This window comes from Epinephelus lanceolatus, chromosome 3 (assembly GCF_041903045.1).
Source record: "Epinephelus lanceolatus isolate andai-2023 chromosome 3, ASM4190304v1, whole genome shotgun sequence".
NCBI classification, from domain to species: domain Eukaryota; kingdom Metazoa; phylum Chordata; class Actinopteri; order Perciformes; family Serranidae; genus Epinephelus; species Epinephelus lanceolatus.
Genome location: NC_135736.1, coordinates 26,461,998 through 26,478,925, shown reverse-complemented (window position 1 = coordinate 26,478,925; position 16,928 = coordinate 26,461,998). Strand labels below are relative to the sequence as shown.

At 41.4% G+C, this 16,928-nt stretch overlaps 1 protein-coding gene across 7 annotated transcripts in view; it reads right to left on the bottom strand.

Annotated features, from left to right (window-relative positions):
* lrba (LPS-responsive vesicle trafficking, beach and anchor containing) overlaps positions 1-16,928 on the bottom strand; it is a 236,340-nt gene that overhangs the window by 132,340 nt on the left and 87,072 nt on the right. For 5 of the 7 annotated variants that reach the window (XM_033624965.2, XM_078166196.1, XM_033624967.2 and 2 more), the window contains exons 30-33: positions 16,108-16,277; positions 14,230-14,314; positions 13,828-13,961; positions 13,011-13,072 (exon numbers count right to left, since the gene is read on the bottom strand). In XM_033624965.2, the coding sequence (XP_033480856.1) occupies positions 13,011-13,072; positions 13,828-13,961; positions 14,230-14,314; positions 16,108-16,277 (451 nt within the window). The remainder of the gene's footprint in view (positions 1-13,010; positions 13,073-13,827; positions 13,962-14,229; positions 14,315-16,107; positions 16,278-16,928) is intronic. The other 2 variants (XM_078166195.1, XM_078166197.1) reach the window with 1 other exon arrangement.

The following is a 16,928-nucleotide window of genomic DNA, read 5'->3' as shown; positions in this document are numbered from 1 at the left end:
AATATCAAACATCTTCTAAAAAAGCACAGTGACTGCTTTGGTCCGCACGGGCTTCATAATCAGCTCGCAAACTAGTGGAAAGGAGTTTAAGAGCTGTGTTGAGAGTGCATTTATCACAAGTAAATACACAAATTTCCTCCTCTTTGACTAACGTTATGGTTCAAGGTGTCAGTCTAAACAATCCAACCACAGCCGTGTGCGACTTTAAATCCTCAGTTCTGAAGGGACAACGAGAGAAGGGAAACTCAGCGGTCATCGTCTCTCATGTTCTGTTCAATATTTCAACACCTTCAACACAACCGTCAAAAGAATAATAAAGCAACAAGGTCATGGGGCCTGTCTGAACCTCACAGGGCTTTTTCCCCCTTCTTCCTCTCCGGGGAGACGGAGAAATATGCGTGAAAAACCTCAGGTTAGAGACCTAAACTACCAAACTACTCTTTAAAAAAATCATTAATCACAGTTTGAAGTCACCAAACAGTCCACATTATTCAGCTGTTATCAAAATGTGTCACTTAAATGCGTTAAAGTCATTTCAGCGGTGGTGGAAAAAACAATGATACACGTTTTACTCAACCTTCAAGAAATTCACACTTCAACAAATGTCTAAAACAACAAATTGAGTTAATTCCATCAAGTTGTGAAACAGCTATGAAGTGAAAGCCGGGCGATGTGTATGTGTATCTAAGCATAAACTTTTTAAACCCTGCTGTCATCATCTCTTGAGCTGATAGAGGAAACTGTGTGTTTATGTAGCGACTGGCCTTTCAGTAAACCTAGAGAGCCCACAGGGACGAAGATATCAGCGCTACAAGGAGGAAGGAAAGATCAATTTACAGGAATTTCTAATGCACATCCAAATGTATTTGTACATATGTGATGTTTTTCCAAACCATAAAGTTATTCCTTTTCAGCACAACAAATGTAAAGCCATCAGAACCAATCATGCACCAACCTAAGAGAAAACATTCTTGTGAAACGCCTGCGCACCATCACTCAGTAACCAACTGCACGTCATACAGACAACAACCTAACACTTAACCTCAATTCAAAACTGCTTTTTGTCCTGCAGGACCATATTGGCATTGACCGTGTTTACAATACATTCCAAATAAAGAGGGCACAGAGGGAATAAAAGTCTGGGCGCGGGACTGGAAACAGTGTTTTGGAGTTGAGTACTGGCAGAGGGTTTTGTGGCGGAGGCTTTGCTTTAGAGGAAGTGTGTGAGAGCAGCCTTGGGGCCTTCTAGTTGAAGCATAGACTGTAGTTGAAGGACATTAACCATGAGTGTTAGCCTGTGGCTGTGGGGATATTCCAGACCGGGCCAGACTGTGCTTTCTGGATTTCAAATAAACACCACAGGAAGTGAGGCTGTAAATAGAGCTGTCCTCTCTGGAGAACCAGAAAACCAGTGACATTAAATTTCCTTTATGTGATTTCTTTAAAATACCCGGGACTCGGATGGAGGAGTCTGAGAATTTAAAGCAAAGCTAAAAGCTTCATCAGCAGAAATAAAAAAAGATTATCGCGAAACTGCAGCTCGGAGAGGCTCCGGTTCTAAATTAGGTTTGACGAATGGCGTGGAGGCCATTGGCATTTCGTGGACACAGACAAAGGTGATAGCAAGACTAATGGTGTCATTATGGGCTAAGAAATGGCTCCTCTAGTTGAATTAAAAAAGCAATGACCCTGATCTGAGGGACATCTCTCGGTGACAAAAAGGAAACAGAGACAGGTCAGTGATAGAATATTGGATTTTGGCTGACCTGGTCAGCGGTGTCACAGCTTTCATGGCCGCTATAGGGGCCATGACCACAGCGCTCCTGATGAGAGGATACAAGCAGCCATTTGTGACCTCTCACCTTTAACCTGACCTCCTAACAGATGACAGGATGAAGAAAGCGGGCTGTCCCTCGAACCTGATCGGAAATTTAGCCAGTGGTTGATATACCTAGAGGGGGTTACGTTTTGCTACCTTTTTCTGTTTTGCGTGCGCGAATGAAACTTTAAATCTATTCAAAAAGAAACTCCCGTCTCAATCTGAAGTCAATAAGACAGCTCTGTTTGGTCTGTGTTCCACGATGATGGCATTGAGTCTAAACACACATGCCATGCACTTCCGTCATTACAGCTGATTATCCATAATCAACATCTAAATATACCACTACCACCGGTGAGAAAACACAGACCTCCTGAGCAAAATCGCCTTTCAAACATCAGGCTCGCCACAACACAAGGAAACATTTTCCGACGCTGAAGAAAGAAAAGTCTCAGCTCTCCCGAAATAATAAATAAGTCGGTTGTGTTTTTTGGTGGCATCATTCATAATCACAGGTATTTGTTGATTTGAAAGGCTGTGGGAATACAACTTTGGATGGGACGACAAAGGCATAAATCCTTGTGTCAAATGTGTCAGGGCAGCAGAAGCTAAATTAAAGAGGCTGGGGGCTACTGATTCTTTTGTTTTTTCTGAAAGCTAAAAAAATATAGCAGTTAAATGTACCGGAGTTTGATTACAAGGTTACAGAGTATGACTGTGAAAGACAAGGCAGAAGGAAACAAATGCACCTTTTAAACATCTTAATTTAATTTAAAGAATCGTGTTATTAACTGCTCAAAGTAAAAAAAAAAAAAAAAATCAGGTATTTCCTGTTTGGAAATTGTATTTTATTTTCATTTTTTTCTTCCTTTTAAAAAAAAAAAAAAAAAAAAAAATCTTTTTGTACATTGGTGATAAGAATATACAGCTGTCTTTAAGGGATTTTTTTATTCCACCTGTGCATTTTCTTTTGCTACAGTATATTTTTCTTTTGTTTTATTTTATCATATGCAAAAATAAAGACAAAATAAAAAGTCCCTCTGACCACTGGCAGATCACAAACAGCTGCTGTCATTTCTTGACATTTTAATCAAACCAAAAAAAAAAACCAGAACAGACGAGCAAACTGGTTTTCTGTAGCTGTGTGACCCAAATGTTTCTGGAAAAGTGATCCCATACCGACAGTGACCAAAAACAGCCCATGTGTGCAGATGGGTAAGACAAAAACAAAACAAAAAATTACCCTTACCATAAACAATCAAATATGTTATTCATCATTGTCCTTTCGACTGATTAATGCAGAAGTTGAGTTGTTTATTCATCCTGCTGTGTCTGAAAAACATGTGTGCGTGTGTATGAATAACTTAACACCGGTGTGTCTACTCAGGCTCTCGACAGTCCACATGTGCGTGCTCAGATGGTATCTGCTCAAAGAAAAACAGACACTCATATTGGTGTTTGCGTGATCAAATTCACAACTGAGGGAATATTTACTGATGTCCAAATATTTATACTGCGGGGTCTCCAAGAGCTTCATGGACTCACACTTTTATGGCTACAGTAACATAAAGAGTGAAAGAACTGGACCTAACCTCCCTCCACACTTACACACACCAAACAGACAAACTAAAAACATGTTACAACACTTGAACTGTGCCTTCACAGTATGTTTAAGTGGAAAACATAAATGTATACAGAACATTTCAAAAGCCGGCAGTATATCATTAAAACGAACTCCTTCTTTAAGAAATCATTTCTCAGTCTTATCTTGCGACAAATCTGGTATTTGGTTCCTTCAGTTTAATGTCAGTGGGTTCTAATGATGTAGGAAGAATAAGAATACTTAAACACCGTGCAGCTGTTTCACATCCAAGTGGAACAGATGTTCACTTCTAAATGAGAAATGAAATAATCACCTCTTCCAGCAGCCTCATTTTCATGACTGTTTCTTCAACAGAACTGTAGGTCTAGACTTTAAGCACACAAGAGAGCATTTTGCATATCTTTGCAGCACAACGAAACACACAAACAACTTTGAGCTGCAGTACAGACTGGTTTCTAATAACACTGAAAACAAGTCTATTAATACCTGTTTAATTCCAGCAAATGTAGCTCTACTGGTGATCAGTCTTTTTGTGTGTTGAGCCACATAGTAATTAGTAAGCTTAACTTGCTAAATGAGTGACTTTAATACCTAGTTTTTAAAAAAATATTGAACATTTAGAGTCTGTATATATCTGGAAATAATGTGTGTTTCGGTCATCTGAACACATGTCAACAGCCGAGACACATTGCCCTCCACAGCTGTGTCTGTCATGCATCTTCAGCCATCCTCTTGTGCTCAGATTTTGTTAGTGCCTGCGTCACTTTAGAGGGTCCCGCGCACAGTTATTACATTCACATTAGCATGCATGCTAGTCCCGTTAGGGATTGTGTCAGAACAGCTGGAAATATCGCTTGCTTGATGCCTGTGTAGTATGTGTTTTTATGTTTTGTTTTGTTTGTTCCTGAATCCAAGACAAATTTCCCTACGGGATGATAAGGTATATCGTATCGTATCGTATCATATCATGTATCACTGTCAGCAGAATTCAACACGTCTCCTTCCATAGGGCAAAATGATGGATGGTCATGCAAGACTTTGTCCAACACTACGTAAAATGGGCAGGTTATAGAACATTAGCACGCCGTCACCCAAAAAAAACGCCATGTCCTGCATTTATGACGTATTCCTTGTCTAGGACACACCAGGACGCATTAGCGTTTACACTACAGAAGATATCATTTCCCAAAGAAACTCTCAAGCTACAGTTCATTTGTTTGTTACTCGTGTTAGCTTGTTTACTGGATTGGCAATAAGAACACAGTGTGTGCTGCAAGAGGCTAAATGGATGATGGCAAGTTGATTGTTTGTGGGTGTGACAGGAAGTGGTTAAAACAAGGCGTAGCACAAACAGAATGAACCAACTTCAAGGTAGTTACAGATTCATTACACAGCTTTTGTGCTGAATCACACACAGCAGTTTGAACGCAACCTGATAACAAATGTTCCTAAGGCCTGTAGCAGTCCATTGCACTTGGGGATCTTGACTACTGACAAGTCTGTGTTTACAACCAAAATGCCCCCGTCATCATTAGAAAATGTTGGCACTCATTTGTGCATTTTGTACATTTCAAATCAGTGTGTCCAAAGCGATGTAGTATACACGCTGACTTTGTAATCAAGAGGTGGAGGGGATCATGGATGGCATATGACCTAGACAAGATGCCTGCCAAACTGCAGGCCGCTGCAGACAATTGTTCAAGACTAACAAATAACAAAACCAATTGGTTTTTAGTGAGTACTGGCTGCATTTTCACTTTTTAGTCACCAAATGTGGGTGTTTTTTAGCAACCGGTTGCCTTGTTTCCTACTAATAGTGCCATGAAAAGCAGCTGTAGCAGAGCCAGGTATATTAAGTCAAAACATGATCTTTTCTAACCACAACCACATGGTTTTTGATGTAAAAAAAATATGACCACACAGTAACCACAGTGTTGTTGAAAAGGAAAAGAAACTTAGTGTTACAACATACCCACAATAGTGTACAAATGTAACATATCTATGGTGACCGTAACGCAGCACAACTTTTGCAGGATGTTTCAATAATGGCATGAGTCCAACATTATTTTGCTTCTACCTGAAATGATTTGGAGGTAGAATCAGGACTCACCTAACTGGAATGAACATCAGCCTTGAAGGATCATATTTACAAGACAATTATGTTAAGATATGGCATTGCAAAATATAACAAAATACTGTGTATGAAGGTTGTTATAGTCTAAATCCATGCAACTATGATTCTGTGTGGGGCCCCTTAAGTATGAGCAGGAATGACAGTAAATCATGTCCAAGTTTTGAACTTTGCATTCACCAGATCAAAAATGCATGGAGCTGAATTTCCACTCCAGATCTGAGCGAAGAAGCCAGGACACGATTTTATCAGGATCGCGGGGGGAGGGGGGCGCATAAGAATACATTCCAAGGTCTTATAACGTGGGACCTGTCAGGTAGGAAAACATTACATTAACAGTGCCTGTCAGGAGGAGAGGGTTCTGTCAGGGAAATTCATTTATTTGAAACACGATTATACGTTATGTATAAATAACCAACCGTTCATGCCACTTGAGGCCCTCCAGTCCCGAACCACTTGAAGCCAGCTCACACTAAAACCGGCTGGGAGCCAAATTAAAAGCCACTCAGTTTTTTAGGAGTCTCCTGTCTGATTCTCTCTTCTCAGCTAGACTTCACTTCCTGTCAGGAAGTCCCCCTTGACCCCCACCTCCTCCAACACAACACACCCCGCCGCCTCCTCTCTGGCTGCATAGTTGACAACGATAGGGAGTCTGCAGGATTAAGTGCCAGTTGGTGTTACCGTGTTTTCTCTACGTCTCACCGGAGAGTACCTTTTCAAAGAATATACAGCGTGATATTATCCTCTGAACTGGAGAGTGATGGCGGGGACACTGAGCCGCGTGGCATGGCTGTAAAGGGGCACTGGAGCAAAGCACGGGGTGAGGGCGAACAGGGAGGGAGGGAAAAATAACACTTTGATTTGCACTGATCTTGAACCTTGTGCGCCTGTTTAACTGCACAGTGGGGTGCGGGTCTGACTGTGAGGAAAATGATGGGGAAAGTATTTTTGTCCCCTGGTTTCATCACATTCCTCGCCACTTCTCTCACCTCTCTCAGCTCCCCAAGTGGTTCATACAACATGGTCTGCTCTTGATCCATCAAAGCCTCACTTACGGGGGAGAAGAAGAAATATATCCACTGACAGATATAAATGACTATTTAGCAAGTCAAACATCAGACTCCACTTTCACTAACATGACTTTCAAAATAAGCAACCAACACAGCAACTTGTGAATACTTAATAAAACATAAAACTAGTTAGTGGTTGTTCTGTCTTACTCTCATGGTCACAAAGCTTCAAACCAGTTCCCTCGTTTCTCAGATTATGTTATTGATTGTGTGGAGGATGATGACCGTGCACTCGCGCCCTGTTCCCTGACTACAGGGGTTTAAACTTCTATGGCGCCGCCACTCTTACTTCTAACCTGGAGGTCAGAAGGTCAAGGGTCAGGAGGAACCAAGTGTTTAGGGGAAGTCAATGTCCTTCTCCCTGCTGACTGGGAGAGAGAGGTGCCCATCTGTTAAACAGGTTAACTTTGGTGTGAGTATGGCTGGGAACATATGATAATATGGGGTCATTGGATTAACGGGTTAGCATTGATGTTAATGAATTACTATTAAAGGATTATCGGCATCAGTGGTCCCAACAAAATTCTATTTGCTTAGATCGGAGATCGTGTATGTGTTGGCAACTGAAGTCCAATAATCCACTCAGTCAAAAATATCAACTGCCATCACACAAACATTTAAACATTTAGTAAGTGTATAATTTTTGACAACCGTTAGTTAAATGTTTGGCTAAATTATATTACAAAAGAAAACGCATTTTACCGCTGTCTCAATACAGAGGGGGCAAATGTGTTCAAAAGAAGAGTATAAGAATATACAGTCATACACAAGTTGCTTATGTTACATTCCGATGGTATGGTACGGCTCTGCTCAACTCGACTTTCTCTTTTTTGGTTTTCAATTAGCAAAACTTACAGTTAATAGTGCCTCAGTCGAGGATCCAAGGAAGCTGAGCCAATACTGGAGTTAAAACACTGCAGACCATTGATTGGTCAGAGAGAACTGTCATTAGATTTGTCACTTGCATGACACAGGACATCCTGCACAAACCCGCAATTTTCAAATAGCAAGCTTCCGCAATTTTTTTGACTTGATCCAGATTTTTTCAAAAATAGCAACATGTAAAACCATAAAATTGACAAAGGGCAAACGTTCCTCTGTTTGGTTGGGCATTGCCATGGCGATCAGCTGATAATTATGCCAACGCTGAGGGGATATTACTCGCAGCGGAAAAGACGAAGCAAACAATGTGCCGACAATGAGGCACCACTGTGCCTATGTACATAGTGCCTATGAACATAGTGCTTAGGCACAGTAGGGCTTTGAGCTAAATGCTGTTGTCAGCATGCTTACATGCTAGCAATGGCAACGCTCATATGCTAATGTTCAGCACATAATGTTTACCATGTTAACTATCTTAGTTTAGGCTGAGTTGGGCCCTTCTGTACAGAGTTTGCATGTTCTTCCCCTGTTAGCATGTTTTATCTCCAGGTATTCTGGCTTCCTCCCACAGTCCAAGGTTCAGATTGGGTTAGTTAATGACTTTAAAGTGTGAATGTGAGTGTGAATGGGTGTCTATCTCTATGTGTCAAACTTAGTTTGCTGACCTGTCCAGGGTGTACCCCGCCTCTCGCCCAATGTCCCGATAAGATAAGCGGTTACAGATAATTGATAGATGAACTATCTTAATTTAGCATGTTAGCCTGCTAACATTTGCAAATTAGAACTAAAAACCAAAGAGAGAGAGATGAAGCTGATGGGAATGTCAATAATTTTGCCAGCATTTGGTCTTAAACTAAAATTCTAAAAAATTAAAATCATGATCTGCTGATGGTGCTAAATAAAAAGTCAGTAGTTTACCATTGCTATGGGAATTCATACTGAGAGGGACATGAATGTCTGTACTACATTTTGTACAAATTCATCTAGTGAGACATGACATAGTTCACTGGATAAGTGGAAACTTCAACCTGCTTGTGGCGCTTGACGAAAAGTCCAGGGATTGACAAAGTAGGATTCATTTGCTGTGAAACATGAATGTTTGCACAGATTTCATGGCAATCCATCCAATATAATAAGAATATTTCAGTCCGAACCAAAGAGTGATAGGCAAGAGAACATTTGTTTTTTTTGTGTGTGTGTAGGTTTTGTGTGGGTGAATCAACCCTTTAACAGTTAAAGAATTGAAGAAATAAGGGTGTTACAGTGCATTACCTTAAGTGTAATTACACTACATGTAATGTATTTGTTGACATGTAAAGAAGAGCATTCTTCCCTATCTGGTCTTGACCATCATGAAACCAGAGCCCCTCCACCCCACAACTCACTCTCTCTCCCTTCCTTCCACTCCATGTACAGGATGCATTTCTGATAAATGGCATAAGGATGGATAGGCTGACAGAGGGGCCGGACAATAATGGCTGATCTACAGGACACAAATGCAGCTACTGAGGAGATTTATGGGCCTCTGCTCATCGTAGACTGTCCAGTAACCGATGAGATGATTTCTCAAAGCTCTGGACGGACGGCAGCGAGCGCAAGGGAAAGCTCTTTCTCTTGTCCCAGCGCATTATTTATTTATCAGATGTTTTGGGTGGAAGCCACTTCAAGAAGTGCACCCAGGAAACAACACGCCAGCCGTAAACATGACAGAGACGGGAGAAAACGAGTGTGAGAGGGAGAGTGAAACTGTCAGGGCGAATCAGGGGCATGGGAAGAAGGGAGAGTGGTTCTTTACATGCAATATCCTCAAGGTGGTTCACTAGAGAAAACTTTGATGACAGTCATGTAATATGCAAGAGCTACTTTGAGGAAGCCATCACATTCAATAACCTAGAGGGGCTGTGACATCTATATTAAACTAGATTAAGTTCTGTTTACTTGAAATCATCTAATAAGCTCCAAAGCATCGTATATTACTCAGACTATGTCAAAGGACGGAGAAATAAAGCACTGTTCACCTTGTTATCAGAGACCTTTATAACAAGAGAAATGCCAAAATGCCCCTTTACTGTTTGGGATTTGAGTAATTCTTGCTCTCATCTAATTGTTCTAATACCATGTATACATAATAATAATAGCAATTCCACATTCTCAAAATTACATTACAAGCATTCCTTTTATAAACTGAGTAAAGCTGGAATAATTAGTCAATAGGTCAAGTGAGAGAAAATGAATCTGCAACAACTTTAATGACAGATCAACCGTTAGTTGTTTAAGCACTAACTTTAGTACTTTCACTTATTAAAAATGTGTTTGTTTGATGGTTTTCTTTAGTCTTCTTTGGTAGTAAACTGAATCTATCTGGGTTTTGGTCTGTAGGTTGAACAAATTAAGCAGTTAAAATATGTCATCTCATGCGCTGGGAAATTGTAATGGCAATTTTTCTTTTTTATCTTCTGTCATTTTAGAGACCAAACTACTGAGAAATTAATCTGCTGATTAACTGATAATATATATAATTTAAAAAAGGTTTTTTGTTTTTTTTTAAATTCTGGGCACAGGTAAAGTAGGTTGAAGAGACCGGTTGCAGAAAACAGCTTAAGTTTTCTCCTTAAGTAGGACACCCAGGGCTGAATATCTCCTTGGCTGAGGGTGCTAGACACAATCCCTTAAAAAGTTTCCTTGGTTAAGTAAAAACGTGAAGTAATTTTCTGTATTGAAAGAGACTTTACAATGGCAAAATTTTACAGTTTCAGTGGAGACCGATGGTTTGCTTACACTCGCACTTGTGATACATGTTTTCGCCTCACCAGTTATCTCCTCACAAAGTTGGCCTATAGGTAGTAAAAAAAAAATTGCAGAAAAAAGGTAGGTATGAAAACCAAAATGGTCGGAAGAGGAAAAGACTATACTTGTGGAGAAATACAATAAAAGAAAAATACTAAAAAGTAAATCTGATTTGCAAACTGAAATCAATTAATGTGGGAGGAAATTGTAATGAAAATGAATTCAAGTCAAATCTATGGTGTAAAATCAAAAGTGCATCCATTGGATTCACTTTGCACACACTTTGCACACACTTTCTTCATTTATCGCCATAAACTCCGCCATGTTGCGATTAAGACAGAGTCAGGGGTACCTTAAGTTTTCTTTTCTCTTATTTTGATTGTTAAGGTCTAAGGTCTAAGCTCTTTTGTGCAATGGTTTTGGTATTCCTAAAACAAGGAGAAAACCATAAATACTTACGTGAACATTTTAAGGAAATCTTAAGAAAAAGACTTGAGGGTGTTTTGTGTAACCAATTTCCTTTTGAGGGAACCTTAACAACTTTAAGCGTTCTGTGCAACCAGCCCTCGCTCTTCCTACTTTTTTAACGTGGCACTCTGTTGCAGCTACAGTATATGATCATTAATCCTCATTTTGTATATTCAGCAGTCCTCGAGGATCAATATCACAGTGGAGAACAAGGCAGCATGCCACCCCAACAGTTAATGTCTGATCAAAATGGTCCTTTAATTGGGAGCACAGTTGTAGTTGTTTAGAAATGGGGCACTATCAAACAGCGGTTTACAATCGCCTCCTCAATGCCAAGCTGATGTGGCCACCAATGCAACTTTCATAGGATCCCTGATTAAAAACTGCTCTGCAGTCCCCAGCCTCCTGACCCTTCACCCTGGCTCCACTCCATCTCAAAGCTCGGGAAATTAATTAAAATTTCACAGCGATGGTATCGCGTCGCATCTCTGATGAAGGTGTGGGGGTTGAGGGGGAGAAAAATCAATCAAAATCAACTCCATCTACTCCCTCTGACTGGTTGGCTCGAAGGCAGGAAGGAGTCACAAGATGGCCACGGAGGCACTTCCTGTGAGAGGACTGAGTGCTTCCTGTGCCAGAGGGCCCGACAAACTTTGCTAAATGATGTCATCAATCATGGCACTGGCTCACTCTCACTGCCCCGCGAGAAGAACAAACACACAAATAATTATACATAGTAATTTAGCCCAGAGGAAAGTCTGTCCCTGCTTTCTTCTTCTCCCCGGTGGAAAGCAGTGTATTGCTCCTACCTTCCCCCCCCCCCTCCTCTCCCCCCTCTACACAACAATAAAATTACATTTGCATTAGCTGTGAGAGAATTTGGTTGGATGATTTATTGAAGCAATCAACACCACGCTGGCCAATCCCTGTTCCTCTCATAGAGAGTGTGTGTGTGTGTGTGTGTGTTGTGGAGATTGGGTGGGGTAGCTTGGAGCTCAAAGAAAGGAAGAAATAGCTTGGGCTGGGGACCAAAGGGGGAAGCGAGGCATGAGCTGCGCAGCGGAGCAATCACCAAGATTCTGCCTTTGATTAGATTAGCATTAAACAACACCCTGACAGATATGACAAATAGGTGCATTAGGGCCTGCCATTCTTCTCTCTTTGGTTTTCTATCTAGCTTTCACTCCTGCTATTCCTTCGTCTCTGGACATTATAGGGCTCGCATTCCCTCCATGTGTCCCACTAGCACAAATCTATGCGCGGCCCCTGACATCCAAACAGATGTGTAATCTGACTGTATTACCTTTTTAGAGAAGACGCGAAGTGAATAATGGGAACCAAACAGAGTCGGGGTTAAAAAGGGGGAGAAGGTGGAGGAAAGAGAGCCAGATGACAGGTGCTATTTCTTTAGAAAATAAAGCTGATAAAAAAAAAGCCAAGCGCAGTGGTGAGAGAGGTGTCATTAATCAGATGTGTTTTTGTATTATTGGATATCTTTGTTTTTTCATGAGGTGCTTTAAATGGGAAAGATGCAAACAAACAGGGCCAGAGGGGAGTTATTATCTGGTGTCCTTGTCACTGGATGTGTGAATATGAGGGCAACTGCTTGTGTGTGTTACATTCTGAAAATGAAAGCTTCTACTCTGAATAAATATACAGTTTTATTAGGAGTATTTACACATGAATGTAAAGTGTACTGGGTTTTGGTCCGCACACAATAACAGTCAGTAGCTTTGCATCTCTTCATGCTAATCAGCCATCCAGGAGTGATCTATTGACATGCCCGATCATTGATCTGCCCACGTCTGCTTATGATCCCTGAATTAGTATTCATGAATCCGGCAGCAGCTAAATAAACTTGGCAACAAAACACCCACAAGACAACAGAGAAGAGAGAGATAATCAATGCAAAGCACCATCAAATCTACATTATCCCTCCTCATCAGTTTGGCCAGGCCACAAGGGCCGGCGCCCAGGTCAGAGGTGACGCGGACAGGTCGGCCACCCTTGACCCTCAAACCAATATTTGCGGTCAGAGATGCCGTTTCTCCGGTTTCTCTGCCCTCGCTCGGGGGACGGGGTGAATGTGGGAAGGCAGACAAGGTAGTGTGGAGGGAACGATAAGGCGTCCGATGGCTCACTGTCTCCACTCTGTGCTGTGGATTTACTGCGCTTAAGGTGAGCCTGATAAATCAGACCGGTGGAGAAGCGGAGGACGGGGATAAGAAAAGATATAGATGCCAGACTTGCCTGTGAACACAGAAGCATGACGAGCTCCACCACTGAGCTGCTGGACTTCATACACACCAGGCCTGGAGAAATATGAAAAGAGAGGAGTCATACATTTGATAAAAAACAAATATTTTCAGGTGTTTTATTTCATAAACCTTCCTCTGAGCTTGTGGAAACACGTTCATGCACTATAAATGCCCAAACAGACACGGATTACCTAACCATGTGCCATCTGCAGCGGACCAGATAGTATTGATGGGCCTAATGAGCCGACATGATGTTACTGTAAACTAATACATATTTGGGCCTTGTATTACAGGCCTGACTTGGCCAGCATATGTCCCATTGATCCCTAATGGCGAGCCCTGGGCTTTTAGAGGGCAGGGGGCCACCAGAGTGTCCAGAATCTGCTGCACATGCACAGACGGGAAGAGGGCAGAGTAGCCTTTGGTCTTTCAGTTGCTCTTCATATGACACAAACACACACACACACACACTCACACACACCTCCCCCTGCCTTCTCTTCAAGCCCCCCTGCAGCTATCAATCAACTTTCCATTTTGTTTGGTGGCAGCAGACATCCCAAACACTGCTATTAGTGGCCTGGCCTATGACCTGCCCCCCTAGAAACCTTCAGCACAGCTACCGGCTCTTGGCTCGACGCACACTCATCACATTATTAGATTAAAAACTGCCGGGATATGTTATTGCATTTTAATGAGGACAACACTTGAAAAGATGCACCGTCCTTGAGTTCGGAGAGGAAGTGGAAAAAAAATGTTGTGACCTTTTTCAGAAAACAGCAACTTTAATAAGTCTGTGATGTCGTACTTACTCGTGCCCTCAATAAGGAGCTCTTGTCCGTGGCTGCCCAGCAGGGTCCGAGAGAGGAAGGGGGCGAAGTCCACAAAGATCTCTCTCAGCAGAGGAGCTGCCTTCTCCAGAGCGTGCTCCAGACGCTCTGAGATACTGGAGATGCAATAGAAACACACGGACCCAAACAGTGCATGATGAGTAAAATGAACTCCACACTAAACCTCGGAAATACCAAATTTAAAAACATAACATCGTCAAAATATCTGAAATAATAATAATAAATCAGGGCAAACAATCAGTGGGTATGCATTACTAACTGACGTGCATAAAAAGCTGATAGTGTATGCGCTTGTGTGTGTGTGTGTGTGTGTGTGTGTGTGCATGTGTGTATGTGAGAGAGGGAGAAAAGAAGATGAATCACCTCATATTGGGGGCTGTGTTCTGGGTCACAGGGGAGAGTGGGGGGACAGATGGCAGGCTAGCGCTGGCTGGAACCTGGCCGCCTGCTGCAGGGAGAAACCAAAGAACTCTGTTATTAGTCTGGATGTTGGACAAGAATAAGACGCTACACACACACATGATGCACACACACGCAGAGCAATACATTATACGACCTGGGTAGCACCATAAACCTGTGCGGAAACATGCATCTTATGAAATAACACAATGTTCTCCATTCAAATGTATAGAATAGAGGGATTTATGGTCAAACAGGGCAAGTGGGGGTACAAGTATAATTTTATGGTTAGATAGTGGATGATGTACTCCGAGCACAATATGTCTTCCTTATCAATTTACAATTCAGAGGTTTTCATGATAGAAACCTCTAAATTGTGCGCTGAAGGGCGGGGAGCGTTTAACTGTCAGCTGCAGTCACACCTTAAACAGTGTGACCATTTTTGAGATGGTGTTTTTAATAAGTCAGCCATATATCAAACACGTTATTAAATATTTCTTCATAAGTCAGTAATATTTTCAGTGTTACACCTGTGTTGGAATGTGAGATGCTAAAAAAATCCCACTATTTCTTCAAATTGTTTTTACACGTTAAGTCATTACATACCAATTTACCCCTCTGGGCTGTTTTTGTGACTGTTTCATTATACAACTAAAAGGTGCTTTACGACTTCATTCTGGAGACAGAGGCACACAAGGTACAAAGTCCGTGTTTGATTGATCTGGCAGTAAATTTACTTCCCTGTGGCTCATAAATAAGCTAATGCCCAGCTGAATATGGAGGAGGGGGATTCCTCTGGTGTTTCAGCGGGCTTGTTTTTCCAGCCAGGACAGTCTCCAAGCAGGGATAACTCTTAAGGAATGACAGACAGTGTAATGTGGGCTGGAATGTGTGTGCATATATGTGTGTGCGTGTGTGTGTGTGTGTGTGTGTGTGTGTGTGTGCGCAAGTAAGGTGTTAAGCAGCGCCATGTGGGCCTGGTGAGAGTATCCCTCTCAAGCTGAAGTAGCTCCTTCAAACAAAGAGGAGTAAATGAACGTCTCCATTAGTCCTCCCACTGCCCCACTAAAACACACTCGCATGCTCACAAAGCGTATTTACTCAACGCTGCTCGCTGACACAAAGCACCCTGTGCATACAGCTTTAACAATTATCATTATTCACATGCACACACACATACGCACACACTCCCCCGCCCGGTTTTACAGTGAATGCACAATCTCCTAAAACACACGAACCCCACTCTCATGTCACTCCCTCCTCTCTTAAACACACACAGACTCCTCAGTGAAAAAACATTACACTTTTATACACACTAACACAGGCAGAATGTAACAAAAAAAAAAAAAACAACAGCTGGCCATCCGATCATTATTTACGGTCGCTGCTGAATCAGTGAATTCAGGAATGTTAGTGTGCTCGTAAAGTTGCAATAAAAAAAGGTGTGACTTTTATTTTATTCATTCACCTGAATTAATCCTTGTATCAAAAATCACTAACATAAAATGACTTTTGCTCAATGCATATTTAATAACCAGTACTTTTATTTTTACTTTATTTTTTAAAGTTAGGTGTTAACCAGAAATTTTGATTTTACATTCATCTTTTTTTATGTATACTCTCTTTTTCTTGTTACAGCAATTAAGACTGAATAAGCATGTGTTACTGTTACTGTTTGCTAACTGATTACATTGTGCAAACACAGCAATATTATTCTTCCAGACACACAGAGGAGCAAAATCTCTCAATAAATATTGACTTTCTTGTAGCTGGATCATCCAGATTATGACTTAAACACTGTCCTTCGGATATTTGAGTGTGTCTTAGCGTGTGTGTACTCACTTGCTGCAGAGTCTGCAGAGGCGCCCTGGGAGTCATCTCCAGAAGATACTACGGCGACGCTGTCCATAGGTGTCACACCAGAAACGGATGCAGCAGTGGCTGCTGGGACGGTCGTGGAAGTGCCTGGGGATGGTGTCACGCCGGCTTTCTTGGGTGCCACGATGACACTTCTGTAGAGGGACAAGGCAGATTATTAATGTAATTGTCACCTTGACACAACTGGAAGAAAATGCTGACGGCCCCGGTTCACTGCAAGCTGAATAAGGCTTTAAAGTACACAGTAAGAGTGGAACAACACCAACTCTGTCATCTATCCATTAAAATGGAAGAGTAATTACTGGGGCACATTACTGGTGTGAAATATTTTAAAATAGTCACATCTGTCTCTCTACAAACCGAGCTGCTACCTGCAGCAGTCTTTCATCTGGGATGATACTCTTAATTGTTTACTTGGTCATACCTAATTCTAACAACAAAAAAAAAAAAACATTTTATTTTGCTTGTTGACACAGTCTTTGGCATCACAGCATGTTATGTGATGACAAAGTGTAAGCTACATTTCTGTGCAAAAATCTGAACCCCACTTGGGGTGCATGTTTTCAACTTTTAAGGCATAAACTAAAACTTTTTGTAATTAAAACCATCTTTCTAAAGCACACAGTATTACTGTTATCATGTACTGTTTAAAATTGTTCACTATCAGTGCCAATATAATACCTGGGTTATAGTATGTATACCAAAAACAATATTTTTTTTCTTCAAATCATCCTCTGTAGACTGTTTTTCCACCAAAACCATTTTTTTTCTTTACACAAAACACG